The sequence below is a fragment of the Sinohyriopsis cumingii genome, chromosome 1, assembly GCF_028554795.1.
Source record: "Sinohyriopsis cumingii isolate HCF-2022 chromosome 1, ASM2855479v2, whole genome shotgun sequence".
NCBI classification, from domain to species: domain Eukaryota; kingdom Metazoa; phylum Mollusca; class Bivalvia; order Unionida; family Unionidae; genus Sinohyriopsis; species Sinohyriopsis cumingii.
This window is the reverse complement of record NC_142961.1, coordinates 41,702,181-41,727,198: the sequence shown is the minus strand read 5'-3', so window position 1 is coordinate 41,727,198 and position 25,018 is coordinate 41,702,181. Positions and strand designations below refer to the sequence as shown.

Genomic DNA, 25,018 nt, shown 5'->3' with positions numbered 1-25,018 from the left:
TGTGAAGCCAACATTCCAATAACTACAATCAATATGGTATCAAAGTTCATGGGCAATTACAAAATTCCATTTGTTAAATTTTTATGTATTATTTGCATCGTGATGATTAGAAGATTTATTTTAAAATTAAAATTTTCATTGCAAATTGTACACTATACATAACAATTCACATCGGAAAATTTTAAATGCGTAACAATACAGACTCTTACCTGCATCATTTCCTCCATGGAGCAGTTACATGCTAAATACAGTAACAATGGCGACAGTTTATTCATTTCTTATATATACAATCTATATGTGATCGTACTTACAGAACTGCAACACAACTGGGCAGAAAATAAATTCCCATAACCGTGAGTGACAAACGTCATTCCTCTCAGCCATGCAAGTTACACCTTTCCGCCCACATGCTTAATCTTGGATATCAGGTTCTATCGTTCAACCCACATGTTTGTCTCGTTGATATATGGTTTTAAAATATTACAAATGAAGTATTCTGTGCTCAGGTACACGCCGTTATAAAAAAAATATATTTACCCTAGGAACATGAGAAATGATGGCTTTCATGTTGGTATTTCATCGATTTTGCATTTTATGTCTGTTCATTCACGTCGAGTTTAATAAGCGGCTTCTACTTTTATTCCTCTGATATTTTAATTAATAAATTAATTAATTAATTACTAGTTGAAGATGAATGATAGAAGAAAAAGAAGAACGAAAAGGAACCATTATGTGTTCCGCAGTCCTGTTCAGGAAGTCATTTACTTCAAACACGCATTGAAACTCAGTGTTCAATGAGTTTCATGAATGTTCAAGGGTGTCCATTGTAATATGTACTGAGTGTTCAGACGGCAGTGTCTTTCACTATGCCTAACGTGCGAACCAATATTGGAGTGGCTGTATGTGTGTGTGATTTGAATTTTGAACGTAGTTTCAACAATATTTCAGTCATATTGCTACGATGTCTGCAGTGCAGCAGTTTATAGTGATGTCTAACAATGGGGCGTCATGTCGCATACATTAACATGATGTACCACCCAGTCACATTATCCTGACACCAGGCCGACCAGATCTAACACTAACCTCTTAATGCTGAGCGCCTAGCGAGGCAGCTGTTAGTACCATTTTTACAAGTCTTTGGAATGACTCGGCCGGGGTTTGATCCTGCAACCTCTCGAACCCGAGGCGGAAGCTGGAATATCTGTAAATCAACTGATATATTTTGATAATTTCACCAGTACTTATGTTAATTATTCTGTCTGCTTATGAGCTCGTACCACTTTTAATGAGCACATCAACAGAAAACTCAATCGTATGGAATTTGAAGGAAAACAGTATTTTAGCCAGTTATATGCCTTATTGATTGGGGATACGAATTTCCTATTGGTACAGTGCATTAACTGGTCATATGTCATTATTTGGTCACAATGCCGTCAATAATAACGATTGAGCATGACTGGAACTGACATACAAAAACTAACAACGGTCAATGGATATGGAACCAATTGGGGTTACAAATCATTCAACAAATTACGCCGAATACATTCGATATTGTAGACGATTAAGGTGTGATTACACTCGTTTTCTTTTAAATCTACAATTTTCGGGGCACGTATGCGTGCCAGGGTGATTGTTAGTTTCTCTGAGATCTGTTTCTTTTTTAAAAAATATTATATATTCAGTCACCTTGTTGCAATGGTTATTCTTCTTGTTTCATTGAGATTGGGTACGTGCAACCTTTGGATTATTCATTCGACAGAGAGTGTGTACAAAGTTTGTATTCTCTCAAGATATCAGCATGGACAAAATATTAATTCTAACGGCAATCTATATATCAATGCAAAACAAAATGGCAAAATATGATGCAGAACTTGTTTGGATCTAGTCTCAATGATAATTAGTATCTTTGAATAATCACGTCCTTATTTGTGTTTTCTTTCGTTTCCGTATATTATTTAGTTTCTTTGGCTGGGATGGAAGGAAACAAAGTCCCATAAAGTTTTTTTTTATGTATATATATATATATATATATATATATATATATATATATATATATATATATATATATATATATATATATTTCCATGTGAAATCTTCGTCTAAGGTTCCTTAGTAGCCGTATGTGCTTGTACAATTTTTTCATTTGCCCATAATCACGTAAATCAAAGTCTTGAGATAGTCGAATTATATTTTAGCGTTACAGAGGAGACAGCCGAAAGAACTTATAAAGACTGCTGCTTATTTCTGAAATCCTAAGTATTTTGGTGTTCGTGTAAAATATCGTTGGATCTAATCATCATTATAACCAATATATATATATCATATAAACCAAACTATGTCGAAAGTGGAAGATGTTACATAGTGGCTTTTGAAATTAAGTCGAATGCTGCAAGTACAAATGAGGAAAAGTTAGATGTTGAAGTCCTTATGGGAAGCAATTGATATTACATGGCATGATGGAAGAGATGTCATTGAAAACTGAGCTTGATTATAGAGGAGTAGCCGATATAAAATAATAATGTATAAAAATTGAGGGAAGCCACGATAAAGCAATTTGATATTCCATCGGATAATTGAGAAAACCTGTGCATCTAACAATGAAAACTGAGGAGAAAAAGCCGTATCAAACAGAATATCCAACAAGCCCTAGAAAGACGTTTCGATATGGTAGCATAATTCATAAACCAGAGCAAACGTCCGTTATGGAATTCTTGCTTCCAGCAACCAACAGTCCGTTAAATCACTAATTTAGCCAATTATCTTCTATCGCATCTATTTTATCCTTTATATTTACTTCATTTATTGAAACTAAATGGTGTTTTTTTAAATAATTTATTTTATATTTGTTTAAATAAATGTGTGCCCGCTTAGTAGTATATGGGGAATATACGAATGCTAAAACATCGGCTGTTTTTAAAAGCCACCTTCTTTGTATCGTCCGTTTTAGCATCAAAACAATGTCATACCCGTGTTTTCCGAAGCTGTATCAATTTATGACGCTTAAAAAATCTAAACAATAAAATTTATTGAAAATATATGTTCAATAAAAACAAAAATGAATGAATATATGTTTATTGTCTAGGGTGCACCAGAACATTTCTTACCATCATAATTCACATACAATTTTAACGCGATAAAGAAAACACGTTTTTAAGCCCAGTGTATGACTAGTCGAGGTGACCGTCCTAACGAGATAAATATATTTTGTCCATTTCTATTATCCATCATCATTTTCACTACACAAGGAATATAACTACTGCTTCGTGTACCAGAAAATGCATTTTACTCAAAGTGACATAATTCGCTTCTACTTTTGATTTAATTACGATGATAAAACATCAGACACTTTTAATCCGATTTCCCATTTTTCTGGTGTTAGTGCCTTTCATTACATTTTCATAGATTTGCTCACGGATTGTTTACACTATTAATAGAGTGGAAAATTATGCTAACGGTCGAATACACTAGATTTGTTTCTACGACTTCGTTCCACGTCATAGCAATACAATCTCTAAAGCGTGTATATATTTTTAAGCCTATACAAAGTACGATATACTTAATACATATTTCATAATTGTATGCCATTAGTGTGAATCCAATAAGAAAAATAAATTTAAGGGCTTATAACCTTGGAACGGAAAACTATGTTTATTGTAATGTTATTCTTGGAACTAATTTCAGAGTCCACAGTGTGTGTATCTCATGTACCCTAACACTGCATGTATTATGGATATCTATTTTATATATTAATTTAAAACATAGTTTTATATCGTCATTTGGTTTTATGACATTTAATTCTTAAAATTCTGTGGCTGGCTTGTAATATGGTAAAAGTACATGTACTATACGTTATGAAGTTTTTATTTATAAATCAAGGCTGATTGCGAAGGTCACGTCAACAACTATTTCGGTCAAGTACGACACGCATTAGTTTAAATAGAGGTCAGGAAAACATCACGTGCTAATAGGATTGCATTTGTTCTGTAGTGGTATCATGCACGCCCAAATTATTGATTGGCTTAATAATTAAGGAGTTATTTTCATGACTGTTGACTTATTTCTCAATATAACGAATTTGTATGGCATTCAAGTTGTAAGCTTTAGTGCAATGCTGGATAAATATAATGTTGACGTAGCTTGCGTAACTGAACATAAACTATTACAGCACATACTTCCATTTTGCGATACTATTCGTTCTGATTATAAATGCACTGCTAAAGCAGAGTATATTTCCTCTAATAGCACGTTAATAAAATGTGGTAAAGGAGGAGTTGCAATCTTCTGCAAAACTTCTCTCATGAAACATGCTAACTTTATAGATGAAGTTAATAGTGACAGAGTTGTTGGCATAAAATTCAAATTTCCCGATATGCAAAATGTATATATTTTTTGTGTATATATGCTGACCCTATTATATGGCATAGATTGTTACAAAGCGCAAATTGAGTTGATTCAAAATCTCAATGATCAGTACTCACAGCTGGGGGACGTGTATTTTACTGGTGATTTCAATGCAGTAGCTGAACCAGACACTTTCAGAGGTTACAAAGATAGAGTATTTCATGAGTTCTTGCGATATAATAATCTAGTGAGTGCTGGACATTTAATAATATGCACTGGTTCCCGTTATACGTTCACCCCAGCAAGAACGATGATTGATAATTTTGTACTGTCGGATCAATGCATAGGTAGATTACGAAGTGTGCACATTGTTTCAGATCACGAAGAGCACGTGATATCTGACCACCTCCCTATCCTTACTTCCCTTCGTACAGTGACCTGTGGGAGAGACTTCAGACAGTCTATGAGCTGGACCTTCGCCTGAAAACTTTAGATATAGATACTATTTCGGACAATGTTGATAGCTTTTACCGGCACATTGTTAATGCAATACAGCAGTCAAGCAACATCGCGCTTCCAAAGTCTAAATTCAATTATCATGCCAAACCATACTGGTCAAATGAACTCAAAGAAGCACATAAACTTCGACGACAAGCTAGGTATACTCGGATAAATGAGGGAAGACCGAGGGGTAGTCAATTTAATTCTTACAGAGAATATAAAGATAAGAAGAGAGACTTTAGAAACGTTCAAAAACTGGCTGTGGAAAAATATATGGGGGAGGTGTATGAAGAAATTGAAAAAGCACATGAATGCGATGTAAGACACTTTTGGAAAATGATCAACATTAAGAGAGGGAACAATATAAAGTTTTGTCAGGAACTATCAACTGATGGAGTTTGTGTCCGTGATGATGATTCCATCGCAAATGGCTTTGCCAGATACTATGAGGACATTCACACACCGAATTTAAACCATAGTTTTGACGGAAACTTTTATGAATTTATTGAGAGAGAATTAAATCGGGGTCTACAGGACGAAGTAAGCCATATCGAGGCCTTACAGACCAGTATCAGTTTAAACGAAGTAAGAGAAATCATTAAAGGTCTAAAGAAATCAAAAGCATCGGGTCATGATCAAATTTGCAATGAACATTTGATCTATGGCAGCGACTAGTGTATGACAATTTTATTTACTTGGATGATTGATCAATCTTACATACCTGTACATTGCAAAAAAGGGTTAGTAATACCACTGTAGAAAGGTAACAGAAAATCAAAGAACTCCCTCGAAAGTTACAGGCCTGTTACTTTACTGCCTGTTATCTACAAAACCTTTGAGAAAATTATTCATGAACGTTTGGTAACTTGGCTCAAAGATACTAATTCTAGTATACCCAGTTCACAACAACATGGTTACCAAAAAGGTTTAGGCTGCACAACAGCGAGTTTTGTGCTGTTGCAATCAGTGCAATATAATGTAAACATGGGTTCACGGGTTTTTGCTGCTTTTCTTGATACAAAAAAGGCATTTGATACCGTGTGGCACGAAGAACTGCTTTTTAAATTATTCACGTTGGGAATTACGGGTAAATCCCTTTTGATATTTTTTAACATGTATACAAATTTACAGAGTAAAGTTCTTGTAAATGGGCAATTTTCAGATTGGTTCTCAATTGGCCAAGGAGTGAGACAAGGGGGTGTTTTGTCAACCTTGATGTACACAATATTTATAAATGACTTGCTGCTACAGTTAGAAAATAGTGGATTTGGAGCAAAGATTGGATCCTTAGCTGTGGGAAATCCAACCCTAGCTGATGATATTTCACTTTTGGCTATATATCCTAACAATCTACAAAAGCTGTTAGATATAGCATACGACTACAGTAATAAGTGGCGATTCGAGCTTAGTGTCACAAAGTCATACATTATCATTTTCGGACCCCAATACAAGAATTATATCAATATGAAATGGTATCTTGGCCCGTCATGTTTGCCGGTTACCGATTCGGCAACACACCTGGGTCACCGGATTAACTCAAAGCTGACGTCGCATGACGCAATACTCGATGCATGCAAGAAAGGGAAATAATCTTTTCACGGTCTGTTTGGTATTGGCATTAAACCGGATGGTTTAAATCCTTTGGTTGCTGCAAATGTAATTAGAAAGGTAATTTTCCCTTCAATGTTTAATGGAAGTGAATTATGGTGTAACATTTCAAAAAGTGACCTCGCTTTATTGGATAAAACTCTGAGGTATTTTGCCAAACATTTACAAGGTTTTCCAATACATACAAGATCAGACATTGCCCTGGGAATGCTAGGATGGACATCAGCGCAGTCCGAAATTGATAGAAGAAAATTGATGTTTTTATACAGATTGTGTTTGATGCCTAACAATGTACATACTAAACGTGTGTTTAACGTTGCGTTATTTCACTTCATTTTGAGCGGATGCATGTCAAGCTGCGGGTTAATTTCAAATTTATATTATACCTCAAAGAAGTTTGACTTGCTCGGGTATCTAACTGATTATTTACATCATTCTGAAATTCCAGATAAACATAATTGGAAACAAATTGTAAGGTCAAAAATTGTTGGTCTTGAAAATAGCCTCTGGGGAGTTCGTATGTCTAATCAAGCAGATTTTGATAGATTCTCTTCGATACACGAATACTTACGACCTGCCTCAGTGTGGCAGTCGGCTAAAACCAGACAACACTCTAAGGTATTTACATATGTAGCTAAACTATGGGCTGCTGTTCCACAAACACAGCTTGATATGTGTATTAGATGTGGGAATGTTTATACAGACTTGATACTTCATTGTTGTGTTAGTTGTCCTTATATGTCGAACTTTCGAAATTCTTTCTGGGATTTCCTTACTGATAAATTTCCCCTGAGCCTGCATATTACGTTATTTAATGCAGAAGATGAGCTGCAACTACAATATCTTTTAGGTAAAAGGTTACCATCAGAAGTAATCGACAAAGAAAACTCCAAGCTATTCGTCCTGTATGCAGCATACTTTGTCATGCAGTGTGCAGCTATCGTCTGTAAATAAGGTACTGAAACTTGCAACTTATGAGTTGACGAACACTTTGTTGATTGATATTGTGTAAGAATCTGTATCCTAATATAGAATTTTTTTAAAAAAAAAATATTTATTGATTGTATTCAGATGATTTATTCTTATATCATGTAATCTTCCATGGAAGGAAATAAAGATGATGATGATGATGATGACTGTTAACTTATTTCTCAATATAACGAATTTGTATGGCATTCAAGTTGTATGGATCTGGTGTGCACATCTGGTGTACACATAGAGACTGTTTAAGAGATTATAAGCACCACGCTAGGATTTTTCAGTTTATATGCCAGCTTTGTAAGGGAGAGGATATCATGATTTATTTATAATTTGTTCGTGGACTAACAGAGTAAAGTTTTGACCGTTCAAGTCCATTTTGAATTAATTTCGTGATTTTTTCTTTCAATGTTCTAATTTTAAGTCTATGAAAGAAGAAACAAAATATTTAAAACCATTTCCGTGTTAACTTCACCATCAAATCCTTCACTTATTGCCACAACCATATATCTACATCGTTTTGCTATACGTCATGTAAATCTTTTAGCATTGTCTTAATTCATTTATCTAATTCATCAATGCTACCTTGGATAATCACCACCTCTTGATTAGCATGCTCTTTCATGTCTGGTGTATGTGTATTATTGTTGTACTCTTCTACATTTGGTAGAGCCTTGTCATTCAATATTGCATATTTTGTTTGAATTGGCGATACATAAGTCACGATTCATTTTCATAAATTTTATAATGCTTTCAGTAATATTTATTCTGTTCTTATTTTCTATTCCACTTTCATGATTTAAGATTATCTCGACGTTAATCTTGTTATTATTATTCTTCTCTTGCAAATAGTGACAAAGTACTAGTGTACCAAACTTACTTGGTGACGAGGTTTTTAAATTTGGTGGTAACTTCACTCTTTAGACATTGCATCTCTTGATTGGTTTGTTTTGTTTAGCTGATTGATTTATATTGCAACTATTTCTCTTTGTTGAATTTGTAGTAAATATTGTTTAATGTGTGGTATTTTTCCTGGCTTTTCTCTTTCAGTTTACAATGATTTTATATTGTTAAAGAACGTACTATATACGTGCGTGAACATGTCTATGGAACAAACCCTTTTCCCGTTGTCGGCAAACTGAGTTTTCCGTTCTTAATGTTTGTGACTCTTTCATTATCTTTTGTTATTTACAAGTAGTAATGTAATAATATCTTTCATCTTGTTAATATTTTCTATAGGTCTTAAGTATCTGAGTGCCAAAATACTTCATGAGTGTTTGGAAGAAACATCACGTAATTTTGTTTTATCATTTAAATTCGTAATACGGTAGTTATATAAGATAAAATCATTTTTATTGGGGGTTTTTCCGATAACGTTTCTCACTCGATGTTTCATTATAGATTTACGCCTATTTAATAGGACCACTTAACGTGGAAATCACATGTTAGATGCGTTAGATAAATGTCTATAACTTCTCAATCTTCATATTTAATACTAGTATTTAATTTGTTTATTGAACCCCTATACAACCGTGTGTAATGGTTTCTAGCAATGTATAAAAAGATCAGCGTGATATACAGTTTTAATAGGTAGAGATCTGCAAAAACATAAGTAATATTTCTTCAATCGAGAGAAATGATTCAATTTTTGAGCTTCAAAATCACACCAACTGCATCAGATTCAGGCAATGCATGTATATAGTTCTCTTTGTTAAATTATGTTAATTAAGAACTGCATTTGGCTATGTGTATTGTGTAATTCCTGTGTATTTATACGTATTTATACGACACAATATACGTATTGCTCCTCATGTTGTCCTTAAATCGTATTATAGCTTTCCTTTACAATACAATAATTACTATTTTGTTTTTCTCACATTGCTTTTCCTTCAATTTATGTCTCTCCACTGAACATGTATTTTCAATTCTTCAGTGTATTATCTCTTTGTGTTGAACACTTTCCTCCATATTGTATTATGTACATTCTAGAATATGTCACACTCATCATTTCTTCTTATTTCCTTTCTCCCGTAACCTGGCTAGTCGTAGGATTTTGTGACAATCTTCCTCCACTTTGCCCTGTTCTCGACTGCTCTTTGGGACTCTGCAAAGTCCATACCTATTCACTATTTGATGCTATCTTTCCTTCTCTTCTTCAGTCTGCATTATTTTCTCTTTCCTCTCATTGTGCCCTGTAGCGTTGTCTTTTTGGTAGACCAGATAAGCATGAGACGTGACCGTACAAACTTATTTTGCATTTTTTAAGGTGGTGAGCAGGTCTTTATATGGTCTAAATTTCCTTGGATTATAATGCTCACCTCATGGTCTAAGTATGCGATTTTCAAAATTCTTCGATAATATCTCGTCTCCAAAGCACGGATTCTTCTCTCTAGTTCTGTGTCAAGGCCTATATCTGACATGCATACAGAAATATGGACATGATAAGGGAGCGCATAAGCTTGATCTTAGACCTAAGTGTAATGTTGCTGACCTTTCAAACAGGATTCGGCATAGCTAGATAATTTTATATCTGCGCAATCCTGGAAAGAACCTTCATCAGATATTGTAGCACCTAGATACCTGAAGTTTGACATACTGCCCAACTTCGATCAATTCACTCATATTTTCTTTCGGATGCCACTCGGTCTGTTTGTCATTAGCTTGGTCTTTTCAGTGCTGATCTCCATCCCATGCTTGGTGTAGACGTTTAACTACGGTTTCTTGTGTATCTCCTGCTAACCCATAGATATCATCAGCGAACCACAGGTAGGTGATTATTCTGTCTCCAACACAATACACGTTAGTTATCAATTGACACGCCATCTGACTAATCACTTTATCGCTTATTGCATACTGTATGAAGCTATCGATACTGTTCAGCGTCGATTTGCAAAAGAAACAATCGTATCGTGTTTCATAAGTTTGTTGCTGTTTAGCTTTTCGTATCAGAATTGTTATGATTGCAAATCAAAACCAGCGGTTCCTACGGCCAAACACCTGAATAGATACCTTGCTAACTTTTAACCAGTTTAAAACCTAACTTACTCTTTTACATATCCGCTGACACCCAAAAATATCATTTCTGTTGAACAAAAATATTTTTTATTTCCTTAATTGGTTTATGCTTGAAATTCATAATATTGTCGTATTGAAGTGCATTTGTCTTCCTATTCATTTGTAAATGAATATATATTAAAAAACGCATAATTAATTATATAATTATTTTACCTTGTAAGATTTCGATTTATGTCGTGAATTCAATAAATTCGATTAATCATGGAAATGCTAAACAAAATTTTGAATAACTCGGTAATTTGATGGACGTACGAAATGTATTTTCTTTTTAAATGCACACGGCATAATCGTATTCGAGCAGACCCAACAACTCACTGACTCAGTACTAAGAAATTTTATGATGCGCTTGCTTTTTTGTCTCTTGCGCACAGCACTTCTGGGATCTTATTGTGCTCTTAATTTGAATTTGGTATATATATATATATATATATATATATATATATATATATATATATATATATATATATAATTGCAATAATGACAATATAACAATAACACCTCACCTGTACAGCACCACATCCTTTTATCCTTTTTCATTATGATATGGTGATTATATTTCTTGTTAGGTCATTTTTAAATTCAATTCATGTTATTTTCCAAGTTCAGCGACACAATCTATCTAATATACTTTTATGCAGTAACTGTTTCGACCCTTAAATCAATCTATTGTTATGTACGCTTTTATTTTCATCATCTTCCATGTAATGTTGTAAAAGTGTCGGCAAACAAGATTTGAAAGCAAATTAGTCAGCATCATATTTTATTATGTTTAATAATGTTACAAAATAATAGAGGTCGTAAAATCATAAAGAGGAAATGGTCAGTGACGTATACAAAATCATCTTCCAAAGACTTAATTGAATTTATTGTTACTTTTGTTATTGCAAATTATGCATGAAGGAAAATAACAAGAAATTGACGAGAACAAAATATTGTTTTACAAACTGGGGACAAGAAAAAAGAAAACTCTGGAGATGGATAAACGAAAGATACCACAATGATTAATCTTTTAAGCTGATTCACATATTAAGAATCACAATTGCTCAAGCAATTAATCAAAACATACACATGAATATGCAATACTAAAAACTGTGTTCAATCTATTAATATTTACTTACTGTTATTGAATTGTATTAAAACTAAAGGCGCAGGTCATATGCAAATATAATTATTTATTTGCTTTTCTCAACGCTACTGCTTGTTTTCATCCGCTGAATTTCGCAGAAACAATAATTTGTTTAAATGTTATCAAACTAGCACGTAGAGCTGACTGAACTAATCCCAAAGTAAACGAACAAGATATGCTAAGCAGCATACCAGTCTATGTCATATAATCTTCTGTTAACTCTGCTTGTTATTTATTCAAATCATGAAATGGTGAGACATGCGCTAATTAAGCTTGTTCCTTATCGGATGATGACACCTGCCAATGGCTTAGGTAGTTTAGCCTATCTTGTATTAACAAAGACTGCATAGCTTTCTTGACTTCATTATTAAAGCTCTTTGTCCCTTTTCAGTTTTGCCGCTTATCTCTTTGTGTTCCATTTTCGATAATAACTTTCAAATGGTGCCCGCATTCGTTAATGTAATGATGGACTTCTGTTATATTCACTTCCTTGGCATCTGGTGTATTTTGATTTGTTCATCCACTATTTAAATAGCGTGAACATTACAAAAGATGGCAGTGCAAATCTGATAAAAAATTGAAAATCTTTTATACGATGAAATTATATCAGTGAAGGGGATTTAAAATTTCTAGGAAAACTCTTAAATAATAAATAACATATTACTACACCATTGATATGATACAATGGTATCAAACAAGTGAGAAACGATATAAGTTGATAAGAAATGACTTATAAAAGCAAAGATAACAAATTATTTAATGGAAATAAAGTACCAGTACCTAACAGAGTTTATTTAAGAAAAAGATTAGCTGATGGCAAAATCACAACAAGATCCGCAAAAAAACAACATTTTATGCGACAGACTGGATAAAAATAAATAGCAGATAAATAGCTGTTTTCAGAGAATCGGTTTACATGAAACTCAAAAAAATTACAAGGCTTCTTCTTCTATAATAACACATGCAGAAGAAAGAGCATTTAATTATCTTTTCGAGTAAATGGTCGATATAAAACAACAAACGTAAGTCCCAAAAGAAACAAAATATAAACAATCAACACAAATTAATGCCACACCAGCTAAAGAGAAGGAGAAACTTTAATTAATAACTTCAACAAAAGAATTCATTAACTCTCATATTCAGGTAAAATAGCATATATTAATCAAAATACAAGAGTTGCATGAGACCATGGAAATGTAGAAATTGTATAATCTAAAATATCATGTATAAAAGCAAATTTTCAAATGTATGAAAACTTATATCAGGGATAAAAATTATATCAGCAAATTAACAAATGGAAGCAAAATTTATAAAATTAGAAGAACTATTTGAAAATCTTGCAAATAAAAAATGTACAGATAGTTGGGCAGCTAAACTGTCTAGAACGTGATGTTAGAGTCAATATTAAAAAAGTCAATTGAAAACTTGATGCAACGTTACCATTAGATGAAAGGTTAAACAATAGTGTGCAAGAGAATTATGCGACAATTGCCATCATTATTACGTAAAGAGGTCTGTTTCTCACTACTATTGACTCGTCAAAGTTGGAATCAAAAGAATATGTTCCCACCACTGTTGTTCCTGTTTCTCTACGTTCTCCTACACAGTTTTAACCATCATGTCCCACTTACCCCAGTTTTTATTTCTAAATGAAAATGAACATATCAAGTATTTATCTTCTGAAATGGACACTTTTGAAAAGTCGTTGTTCCTATGCTAGCATGAAGACAAATTCAATTATTGTACATCGAAGGCACTAAGCGGACTGCTAAGTACGGCACGCGAGTGTCTGTCTGGGAAACATATCACACCGATCGTTGCATCAAAACTGCATGTTTTTTGTAAAAGATATTTTTCGGAGATGAAACATATTTATGTTCGAACTATACTTTAAAATGAAATCCCTCTAACATGTTTTAAAGGTTGGCATGGTTCTTCTGTCGTGTGTATTAAAGCTTCAGATTGATATAAGGTATATTAGGGTACATTATATTTTAATAAGAACAGAGGGTGTAATAGTAGCTATTTTGTAATGAATTATCATTTGTCGTTTTCTCGACTACTTTCATACTTAAAACTTTGTCATGTATGAGTGTAAAGTGATTTTATACTTTTATAGCATGTACTTACTTACTCAATATTATTTCTTGATAAGACACACTCTGCGTTAGCCTTTCTATCATCCCTATAGACATTACACCACTCAATCTATATATTTACAGTTACTTGGAGCTGATCATGATGTATAGCTTGTTTTCGTGCTAAATTTATTGATCGACCAGATTCATTCATCTCTTGGTGGTATATAATGTGTGCCTGGTAATGAAGTGTTAGATAATGATAATGGCTGGGTTTAGTCTAAATATATTAGTCTTGCAAACACAGATAATATATTCTTGGTTGAATTACATTATGTAATTGCACATCGCCTTGCTGATTAATCACAGAAAGAACTGAACGCAGATTTGAACTCAGAATGAGGAAATTATTTGTTGAAAACTATCGAAATATTTAACTGAATAATAATTTATCTCTTCCTTTTGCATTAATCCAGTAAAAATATTTCCTTTTAAAATATCACTCATCGAATTGGTATGTTTGTTTATGTCTTTATCGCTTTGAGTTTGTGATGCATCTCAGCTTTAGCAACACTAATAGTGTACGCTTTCTCTGCCACGCGTTACGATTCAGTGGTCATAATGTAAGTAACAGACAGAAGCAAAGCCAACAAGTTTTTTAAAACTTAACAAACAATTTGATATCAATTATTAATAAAATTCCGAGAGGAACAATATTATGAAGTAAATCCATAATGATCCATAAAGTTCTATGAAGGTCCGAATGAATAATAAGTTCCGTGTAAATTTCAAAACCGGAAACGTACTCATCAAACAACAATCGTAACGTTGTCAAGATGGTATTGTCTTTTGAATAATTCACCACAGTTCCTGATTGATACTTTAGTCCAAATAATAAGCACTTTCTATTTCCCCTGAACAGTCTGAACACATGTTTTTCTTCTCGAATAATATATAAGTACAACATAAAACAGATCACAACATGAACACAATAAATCGGGATGACTCAAAATTAGAAATGCATCTGATTGCAAAGTTCTCTCAGTATGTCCACCTTTTATTACGTCTATAGCTCACAACATACACAATATCACGAATCTTACTACTGAATTTATCTTGAATTCGCCTATTCGTGTGACGTAGCAACATCAAAGGAACCTTTCTGAATTAGTCTAGAAATGTCAAAACCCCATCAGCCAATGAAACATTAACACAAAGTCTTCATTAAGACTTATTATTAAGATTATAATTAATAATTGTCAACCCATACGTTAGCATTTATTTGTAAATGATATATAATGTGTAGCAAACCATGTCACATAGGCAAACTCGAACTAAATATAATCTGTACAATTTACAGCCATGAATAAAATTTGAAAAACTTAGATAAAAATAAATGATCAGGAGTTGCAAAAATATACATATACATAACACACGATTGCATTGTTCCATTAATTCTGTATTTATAAAGTGTTCCAGGTGTGTCGTGTACTTTTATTACGCAGGCCAGACACCACATTAATCTCAACACTTGTCTTACTGCATCTGCTTGTGTGTAATATCCACCTCACAATGAAGAGTAGATGAAGGTCAACTGCTCATAATACGTCAGCCAATGAGGGTCATATATATCTACTTATTATATATATATATATATATATATATATATATATATATATATATATATATATATATATATATATATATATATATATATATATATATATATATATATATAATTTTCCTCACTATTTTATATGAATGACCATGAGATATATGATGATCTTAGATACTGTTGATCTTGAAAAGTTCTGCGTCAGAGAAGCGGTCAAATTATCACTGTTAGCCACAACTTTAGATTCGACTATTGCAATGGAAATTGACCTTAGTTTCCAAAGCACATTAAGCGCGTCAGCCGTATATTGATAGTTTCAATGCGGTTATAATTTACGTGTCATTGTTACGTCATTGTGTTGCAGTCCAGGCCCTGGGTAGAGTGTGTTTCCCATCAGTCCATTCAAATTTGTTTAGAAACATCAATGTCGCTGAGTCAAATTAGTTCTGTTTTGGAAACTGGGTTTCAATTATTTAAATCCACAACAAAATATGTACAAAGATCGAGTACGTTGGTAAACGTGCTGGCACTATCATACAGATCAACTGACTAGTCGAGCGAGGGTAATATTTGAAACCAACCACCCACCAGTTAGGAAAATTGCAAAAGTAAAATTTAATTTAAGAGATGTACTAGATTAGTCGGACTAATATGCTAATAATTAAATGGCTTCTGTTGGATTTTAATGAAATATAAATATTGTATTTTAAGCAAGACCTGTCTTGTAAGCGTAAGACATATTAAAGCAGAGTGGAAGGCCTGTGGTTCAAAACTGATGTTGTTATTTTTATTGTCCACATTCCAGCTTAACAAAATAGCATTAGAAACATATTAAAATTGTAACATGAATTTTACTTACGTAGTATGTCAGCACACATAAACAGTGATGTAATAATATACAAGGTATAAAAATAACAAGATGTCGACTACGTGCTACATGACAGTAATAACGACGTAACAAAAACTTAAAATCATAAAATGAATAAGACCCACGTGCTAAATAACAGTTCGCAAATAAATTAATGAATTAAAAGACCTAGCAAAATAGATATAGATATAAAATTGTTGAAAACAAAAAGTAGTTAAATATATTTAAATATTTATGGTAAAGAGATCGACATTAAGACTGCAATCCCGATGCACCAGTACAAAAACAAGTGCGAAAATATTATAACTCTTTCAATATCCTTCAAACAGGAAAGGAATCAAGAAGAAAGAATAGACAGAATTTATATAAAATAATATCGAATTGACTTTTACGACTACTTTGAGAGATATGTAAATGAATTTAAATGTAGTAGCGGAATCCAAAAAGGTATATATGAATGTTACAATTGCATTCAGCCATATTGGAATAAAGTCATCAGCAGAAAAATTCGACAGCATGATCCTGTAAAAGCTAATTAGGCTCAACGATCAGACTTATGACAAGACCCACCACGGAGAACAACAAGTTAAATATATGAGGTCTTATTACAGAACGATGCCTCTAAATATATTACATTCAATCTAAATCATTTCACTTTTATTCAGCACCTTACATGTCAACTTTGGACACGAAATATGCTAATGTACAATATTGACATTTGACAGTATCGAATATTTAACATTGCACTTAGATATCAACCATTTACAGGAAACTAGAAATGCATTTGCTAGAACGGGTCAAAAATAAATAAAACCTGTATTAACATAAATTAATGAAAGTTAAATTTTCTTGTCCGTTGTAGAATCTGTGTTAAATACTCTCAGAACGATATCCATATAACATCCAAATACAAATTGGATAGATAAAATAATTAGTTTGAAAAAACAAATGTCAGGTAAAACTAGGAGACCTTAACACATTTAAAATGAATTTGATATATCGATCATCGCGAATAAAATATTGGAAAGAGGGGTGTAGCAATAGTGCAGCTGAGAAAAACTAATTCCGTCCTACTAAAGTAACTGAAATGAAGAGAGAAAGGTTTACGTGATAATACTATTTCCGTACTTTGGACATAATAACTAGAAAAGTGGAATATAAAAGTAAACCAGATATAGTATGATCGCAAAAATGACGGACAAAAATATATCTGTCACAATGCATGAATTTATACGTCAGAAAAGTTCTTCCAAAACAAATAAATTAGGTACAAACATAGATAACTAGATACATATAATGCCTAAAGCGTTTCAATTATGAAATTCAAAACTAATTGAACACCGATTGAACGTTTCGTGTTTTATTTATCACCATATTGATATATAACAAATTTAAATGTCATGGACAATCAAAGCATCTAAACACATTCATTCAGAGTTGTCTGTCCATGCTAAATCAACCTACAATAGTTATATAAACAAACACAAAATACAGATTGCATTCCAGTATGTTACTATGGGTTGAGAAAAATAGTACGACCGAAAAATATGCAGTCTGTAGTAGTCATAGAGGACGATGGACACTATTCTAATTTAGCAAACATTTGCTTTATTTCTGAGGAAACAATAACTGAAAGTAAAGTGAGGGATTGTGGCCATGTAACAGACAGGTCTAAAGTTCCAGAACACATCAAATTTAATTTCAATTATATATGTCCACAGCATATGAAATTCTTCCTTAGTTGCTTGACATGTCATGACTAACAGCTGTTTTTAAAGCATTAGTCAAAAATGAAAGAGGGGAAGAGGTAAAAGCAAAACATACTGAACAACACTGATAGCTTTAATTTCATAGTACAGTCAAAAGAACAGCTGGTTAAAAGTGTAAGTGATGCACACTTTACAGCTGTGATTGATATGGAACCTAAATGTCGAGCATAGACATTTATTTCTTCGGTTCAATCGATGAATATATTTTCGGAAAATTTAATGATAGGGTAATATCACCCAAATGTAAGTTGTATTCCAGTTTAAACGTTTTAAGCATATAACATGATGATTATCTGCATGTTCAGGATATTGTGGAACATTTTAAGCAGGAAACACTTGGGCTCCTACGTGATTATTATGTCTTGAATTATAATTTAAAGTTGTACGACGTTTTTTGAAAACCTTCAAATCTAAGCCATGAACACTATTAACAATGCTCCCATATGAGCGAGTGAGCAAGCAGAAAGATATCAGGTGTAGAACTGGGCGAAGGAAGTGTAAACAATAATTATGAACACGAAGCAACAACGACTACAAAGTTTGATGGATTTAAGAAACGTTGTATGAAATATAAGATAACTATGATCTGGTTTCCTTTTAGAAGAACACTTGGCAATTCCACAGCATTTGTAGAACCATTTTAATAATATTATGAACACTGAAAACATATAATAAAGTAATTCACAATAAAACCTTAAACCCCTTTTTTAGATAGGTTTAAGCTGCGAGAGGCACAGAGTTGTTTTGTCTGAATAACAGCAGTTGCACCAGTTGTGAAAATGTTGCATTTAACTGGATACAAATTTGAGGTAACAAGTAACCAGTGATTTCGAACAAGGTTACGTTAGAGTAATGAACAAAACAGATGGAGAATCTCTGGGAAAAGTACAACAGTAAACATTTGTGCAGATGAAATTTTTTTTTAAATGTCAAAGATTTATTATTTACCAGGAGAGAGACTATTCGCGGTACGTCTAATAGCGTAATTCTCTTCAGATATTTCTTTGTTGTAAAATACAAACTATAAACATGTATTCTTTTTGCGTTGTCGGAATACACAGTTACAGTTTTTGCACTGTCACTTATTTCAGCGTTTCTACCACCCAAGATAATTTTGTTAAGTTAGCTTCTTTCTTTTTCACGACGTCAAGGTGTCAATCGTAAATGTCATCCTCGAACATCAATTCCGCAGTAATCAATAAGAAACAACAAAATTGTACACTGATAAACATCAACTAGTAGATCTATTTACTTATCTAATTTATGACTAGGATCTATAATGATCGAATTGCATATTTTAATAGCAAGTTCTGTTTTAACCCTTTCTGATAGAAAAAATGGACATGTCACTGTTCAGCCAAACATGTTCTAGAATTCAGTCTTTCCTGCAAATGGTGAGAACACGTATTTTCTCCCCCACACCCCCAAACACACACACACACACACACACACACACACATCAAATAACTTGTTTTTGAATCTATTGCAAACACATTCATGGATACCTAATACTATATTTAACTGAGCTGATTGATTTGAACGTATACTTGAACATCGAACATAAAATACATATACATGTTTAATGCATCAAACGTTCAGTTTTGTTTAATTGAACGTGACTGCATTGTTGGTCATTAGGCAATTTATGACCACTAGCAAGCAGTCTTATAGCACGAGTACTTCTAAAATCAGTCAAAGGTAATGGTTATGATTGTACAATTATTGACTGAAAACTAATAATTTATGTTTGCTTCCCTGTTAATTAAATACATAATGTTTGGCTTATGCAAAATGTAGCCTCAGCTGAAACCACTGAGAATATATTATATTTGGCCGAGCTTCCACATTCACTGAGATTTTTATGACTTGTACAGTTTTGTTTGTGGACTACTTTCTCCAAACCTGAATACAAACTAACCATAATAGAATCGAGTGTGAGATTTTTTATAGTTTTATTAACTGCTGTGTCATAAAAGAAAACAAGCCCATTTATGTGCCTGTTCTGTACCTAGATGACTCATATCAAAACGAGTAAAAGAAATTATGCTGTAATGGTAAATATTTTGTTTTAATTTTTCTAACAAGAAAGAGAATTTCAAAACGATGAAGAGTAAACATTAAATCAAACATCTTTTATATAATAAATTTTTGTTCTCCCATTCCTTGACTTGTACTAAGTTGACTATACCTCACTAAGCCTTTGTCAGTGACAATATATTTTATATATCTATAGTTTCATTCCACGTTCATTCTTTGAACTCTGGGATAACAAGGTACCAAAAGAAGTGGTACCACTTGTCACACAAAACATATGATAGCAAGGGAAATCATATGACCTATATATGCCTTCGAAAGATTAAGGAATGAAATGATTCGATTTAACTTCATCATTGCTTATATTTTCAACAGTATTGATGAGTATGTTTTTCTGTGCATATTCAGCAGTGATTCAAATAATAACAACTCTTTTAATAATTGTGGTAAAATGATAAAAAATTGTATCAACAATAAAACATTCAGTATACGTTTAATTATCAAAGCATTTCAGTTGTCTCTTACTTTCTGTTTCTTCTTTAAATTGATATATCTCAAAGTTATTAAACTGGCACTCAATTGAGATAGAAATAAACCCACTGTGAATGACAAAAATCCCGTGAAGTATTTAATTCCATTTGAAGTCATGTAATTAACTTTATGTTCATTGATAGTAGGTGTTGTTACTGTATAAATATACAGTATAAATAATTGAACAAAATTGTAGGAGCAGATGAAGATTTAAAAGGAAATGAAGTTTGAAAAACGTTTCAATGGATATGATGATTTATTAGTTACACAAATAATACAAGCTGATGATACTTTGTCTAGCAAGTGGTTTTGCTGAGCAAGGTATCGGACGTTTTGATGACGTTACATAACATGGGGAGACTAGCCAAGGACGACAAAAAGGGTGCAGATTTAAGAACGTTTGAAAACTTGGATGGCGGATTTGGCAGCTGACTGAAACAGGTGGCAAGTAATTCAGGCTGAATTAACAACGTAGCCATAGGAAGTTAAAATTGATGCCTAGCCTGCTATTTAAATTGTTACTTCATATATGGTGATAAGCCGTCATAAAAAGCTGGCAAAATTCGTTTCCCTCTGCACTTATTGATTTATGTGCATCTCGTTCTGTTTGGGAAATGGACAGTTAATTATAGCTAAATATCACAAACATGTTTTCTTATGTGGGTTTTAATGGCACTATATATTGCAAGTGGAATGTGAGCTATGTACCGTTCTCGAGGACTTATTGAAGCAGTCGACCTAACTTTCCTGGACGTGTATCTTACTCGCGACCCTTGGATTACGAACATGACGCTAAACCGACTGAAATATCTCGGCTTCCCATTTCCAAGACAATATAAATCTAATTTACTTCCTTTCTTACTTATTTGCTAAATTTGGATAATCAATTATTTAAATAAATCAAAGAAATACATTAAATTTAATTCCTTTTCTTTTCTCTCTTTCTCACATGTATCCATTTTTCTTGTATATGACTGATGTAGGTGACATACTTTGATCAGCTAATAACTACAGCATTGTACAAGGACATTAGGATTGACAAAAAAATTTGCAAGTATTTTATATATTGCCTACGACCGCTCCGGTGGCAAAAATGGTTACCGAATCCGCTTCGGATGCAGGAGGCTGCGGTTTGAAGCCTGGACGAATAATAACAAAGACTTTTACAAACATGGTACTTGCAGAAACATCGCTTGGCCCCTAGCATATATCAGGTGGGTATTAGGACTGGTCGACCTGGTGCCATAATAATGTGACTAGGTAGGATGTGATGCAAAATGTCTGCGGCATTACGCCCCAGTGCTAGACATCACTATCAACTGCCACACTGCAGACCATCGTAGCGAGATGGCTCATATTGTTAAAGCTACATTAGAGAAAACAACACACAAACCAACACACAAACTACTTACGCGGTTTGTTGGGGTGGAAGTCACAGCCATGGTTTAAGTTTAAATAAACCGATCAGCGCCCTGAAAAAATAAATATAAATAAATAAATAAATTTAAAACAAATAACATTTGAATTGCTCTGGATTTACCCCTTTCTTTTTGTACATATTTAAAGACGACCCTGTATTATATTTTATTTCAAGTATTGAAAAAGTCGAATTTGTCTCACAATAGCATTTATTACATAAATGAGATATTTACAATTTGAAAACAAGTAGCCTTATTTGTTTTGTGCATTCATAAGAAACAAAACCAGCATGGCCAAACTACTGGCATGATTATGTGGCAATCATGCGTCATGTATAACTACCATACACGGTTTTATTAACTTCTAACGTTTGCCAGATAATTTTAGAAAAAAGACTTCAAACATAGTGGATACCCAGTAATAGTCCGTAAAAACGTTTGAAAAAAAAGCATACTGTACATTACCCCTATAATGGAGACCTGTATATAACCTAGAAGAGAAATTCCATTAGGTAACCATGAACCGTCAATCAACCTTCAAACGTAACAGAACTTTTCCACACCTTTAACATTCATAATTTCAAGCATGAATAAAGTGATATCTACGCCTTTTAGCTTGAGGGCTAGATGATCACACTGTACAATTATGCAGTACTTATAATTCACCTTCCATACAGAAACGTTTTAAAAACATAGCTTCAGAATTCTTAATTTATTAAACATAATAGGTACACTAGACTATATCGTGCTTCATATTTAGCATAGTAGGAACACAAAACTATATCCTAATATCCTAATACATGTTTAACAAAGTAGCCACAATCGATTATATCCTACTTCACGTCTAACAGAGTAGCTACATTATAGTGTATCCTGTTACATTTTGTAACAAAGTAGCTAGACTAGACTACAACCTGATACACGTTTAACGTAGAAGATACGCTACTTCCCATAGCTGAACTACAATACATTATGCTACATTTTTAGTAAAGTAGCTACACTAGACTATATCCTGCTACATGTTAACATAGTAGCTACACTAGAATTTATCGTGCTACATTTAATCAAAGTAGCCACACTAGACTTTGTCCTGCTTTATACGTCCTGCTATAGATGTAGCAAAGTATCTGCACTAGACTATATGCTACTACATGTATAACAATGTAGCAACATGTCCTGCTTCATACTGAACTAATTATCTACACTATAATATGTTCTTCTACAATAAACTATATGCTACTACATGTTAGACAAAGTAACCACACTAGACTATATCCTGCTTCATGTTTAACAAATTAGCTACACTAGACTATATTCTGCTAAATCGTTACCAAAGCTATTAGACTAGATAATAATACATGATTAACAACGTAGTCACACCAGACTATATCCTGCTTCATGTTTAGCAAAGTAGCTATTAGAAAATATCTCCTTTATCATATGATAACATAGCAGTGTTAGGGTGTATTGTCTTAAAATGCGTACAATAACTATTGAAAACCAACAAATTTTTGTAAAGTTCAACAAATAATTGTTTCCCTAGATTACACAACGAAAATTTACAAATGCCGTGCAGTATTACGAATTAAATCAAATAAGTCAAATAGTAAAGAGTATTCCGAATGAAATCCAGTGGTGTTTCGAATGAATTCGCTGATGTGCCAACAGACGGGAATTGTGTATATGTGTTAACAGTCCTGATGTGTTCTCACTGATATGATCCAAACATGTCCTTGAATGAATTCACAATAATTATAAGACAGTTAATTTAGTCCTGGATTCCTTGGGCACTTTCTAATTGTAATGAATAGTTAAAATAAATAAGTTAAACCCTGTTAAAACTGAACACAACTTGCTTCCACTAATACTGATATTAAGACATGGAACGAGTAATTCTGAAGTAAACATAATTATATAAAAAGTAAGACACAATATCAGAACCAGGAGGATGGTCATATTCCCATCAAATTCGTTACTAACGTGCTTCTAGAACATTCCTAATTTGTAAATAAAGCTATACTTTGAACTCAGCATCTGGAACATGTTGACCTCCAATTAATAATGGTCTTAAAATATAATTTAAACTCATAAAGAACTTTTATCTATGTAATATGTTGTTTATAATACAAATAAAGATGTGAATAATCAGGTAGGCTCAAACTCAATTGGTGACCAATGACAAACGAGTAATGTAGATGTGCATTATATACAATCATGGAGAAATGCCAGCACACGATTCAAATTAAGTGTACATAGCAGTAGCTATACTAGACTATATCCTGCAAAATGTTGAACACAGCAGCTGTAATAGATTATATTATTTATCATAAATCACACAGCAGTCACTGTTTATAAGGCAACGTTTTGATAGATGTATTCCACGATGTCGAAACTAGACAAAAGTAGTTAGATTAGATTTTGTCCTCCAAGAATTACTAAATACAGTTACAAACACTTATTTCAATATATTCTGTACCCAATGAATACTTTTACTGGGATATACTGATATATAAAATGTACCGCGTGTGACAGCACTTCTATTATTAACTGCTGAATCTCTTCAAATACGAGTTCCATAACATGAATTTTTGATGCACTCACCTATATTTATGATGCATATGGAATTATTAACAAGAAGACTGCTAATAATGAAAAACACGTGCAGGTTTGTGTTTGCAGAAAATGTTTTAGATGTATTACTTGCAATAATATGCGGATAATGGATGAACTAATTAGGTACAGTTGTAATTTCTCAGAACTGCAGTATCCATTAATCTTTCGAGTGTAATTATACCAAATTATTTTCTTAGATGGTGTGTATTATATAGTGTTTTCAAAGATCATCATTTGTGAAAATAAAATTTCTTATATATTAAATAAGCTCTATATTTTATACAAATACTCGACTAGAGTGCATCAAGCGAAACATTAATTTGAATAAGAAATAATAATATATATGGGGTGTTTCTATGTATGTATGTATGTATGTATGTATGTATGTATGTATGTATGTACAGTTTAATGCCATTTCCACCAAACGGTAAAGAGTTGCCTCGCAACATCTTTCAGTACGGCC

At 33.0% G+C, this 25,018-nt stretch overlaps 1 protein-coding gene across 1 annotated transcript in view; it reads right to left on the bottom strand.

Moving 5' to 3' along the window:
* Window positions 1-25,018, bottom strand: part of LOC149806773 (uncharacterized) — a 133,627-nt gene that overhangs the window by 62,083 nt on the left and 46,526 nt on the right. Inside the window, exon 2 of the mRNA XM_089957341.1 lies at window positions 21,937-21,996. Within this exon, the coding sequence (XP_089813467.1) occupies window positions 21,937-21,966 (30 nt within the window). The 5' untranslated portion in view covers window positions 21,967-21,996. The remainder of the gene's footprint in view (window positions 1-21,936; window positions 21,997-25,018) is intronic.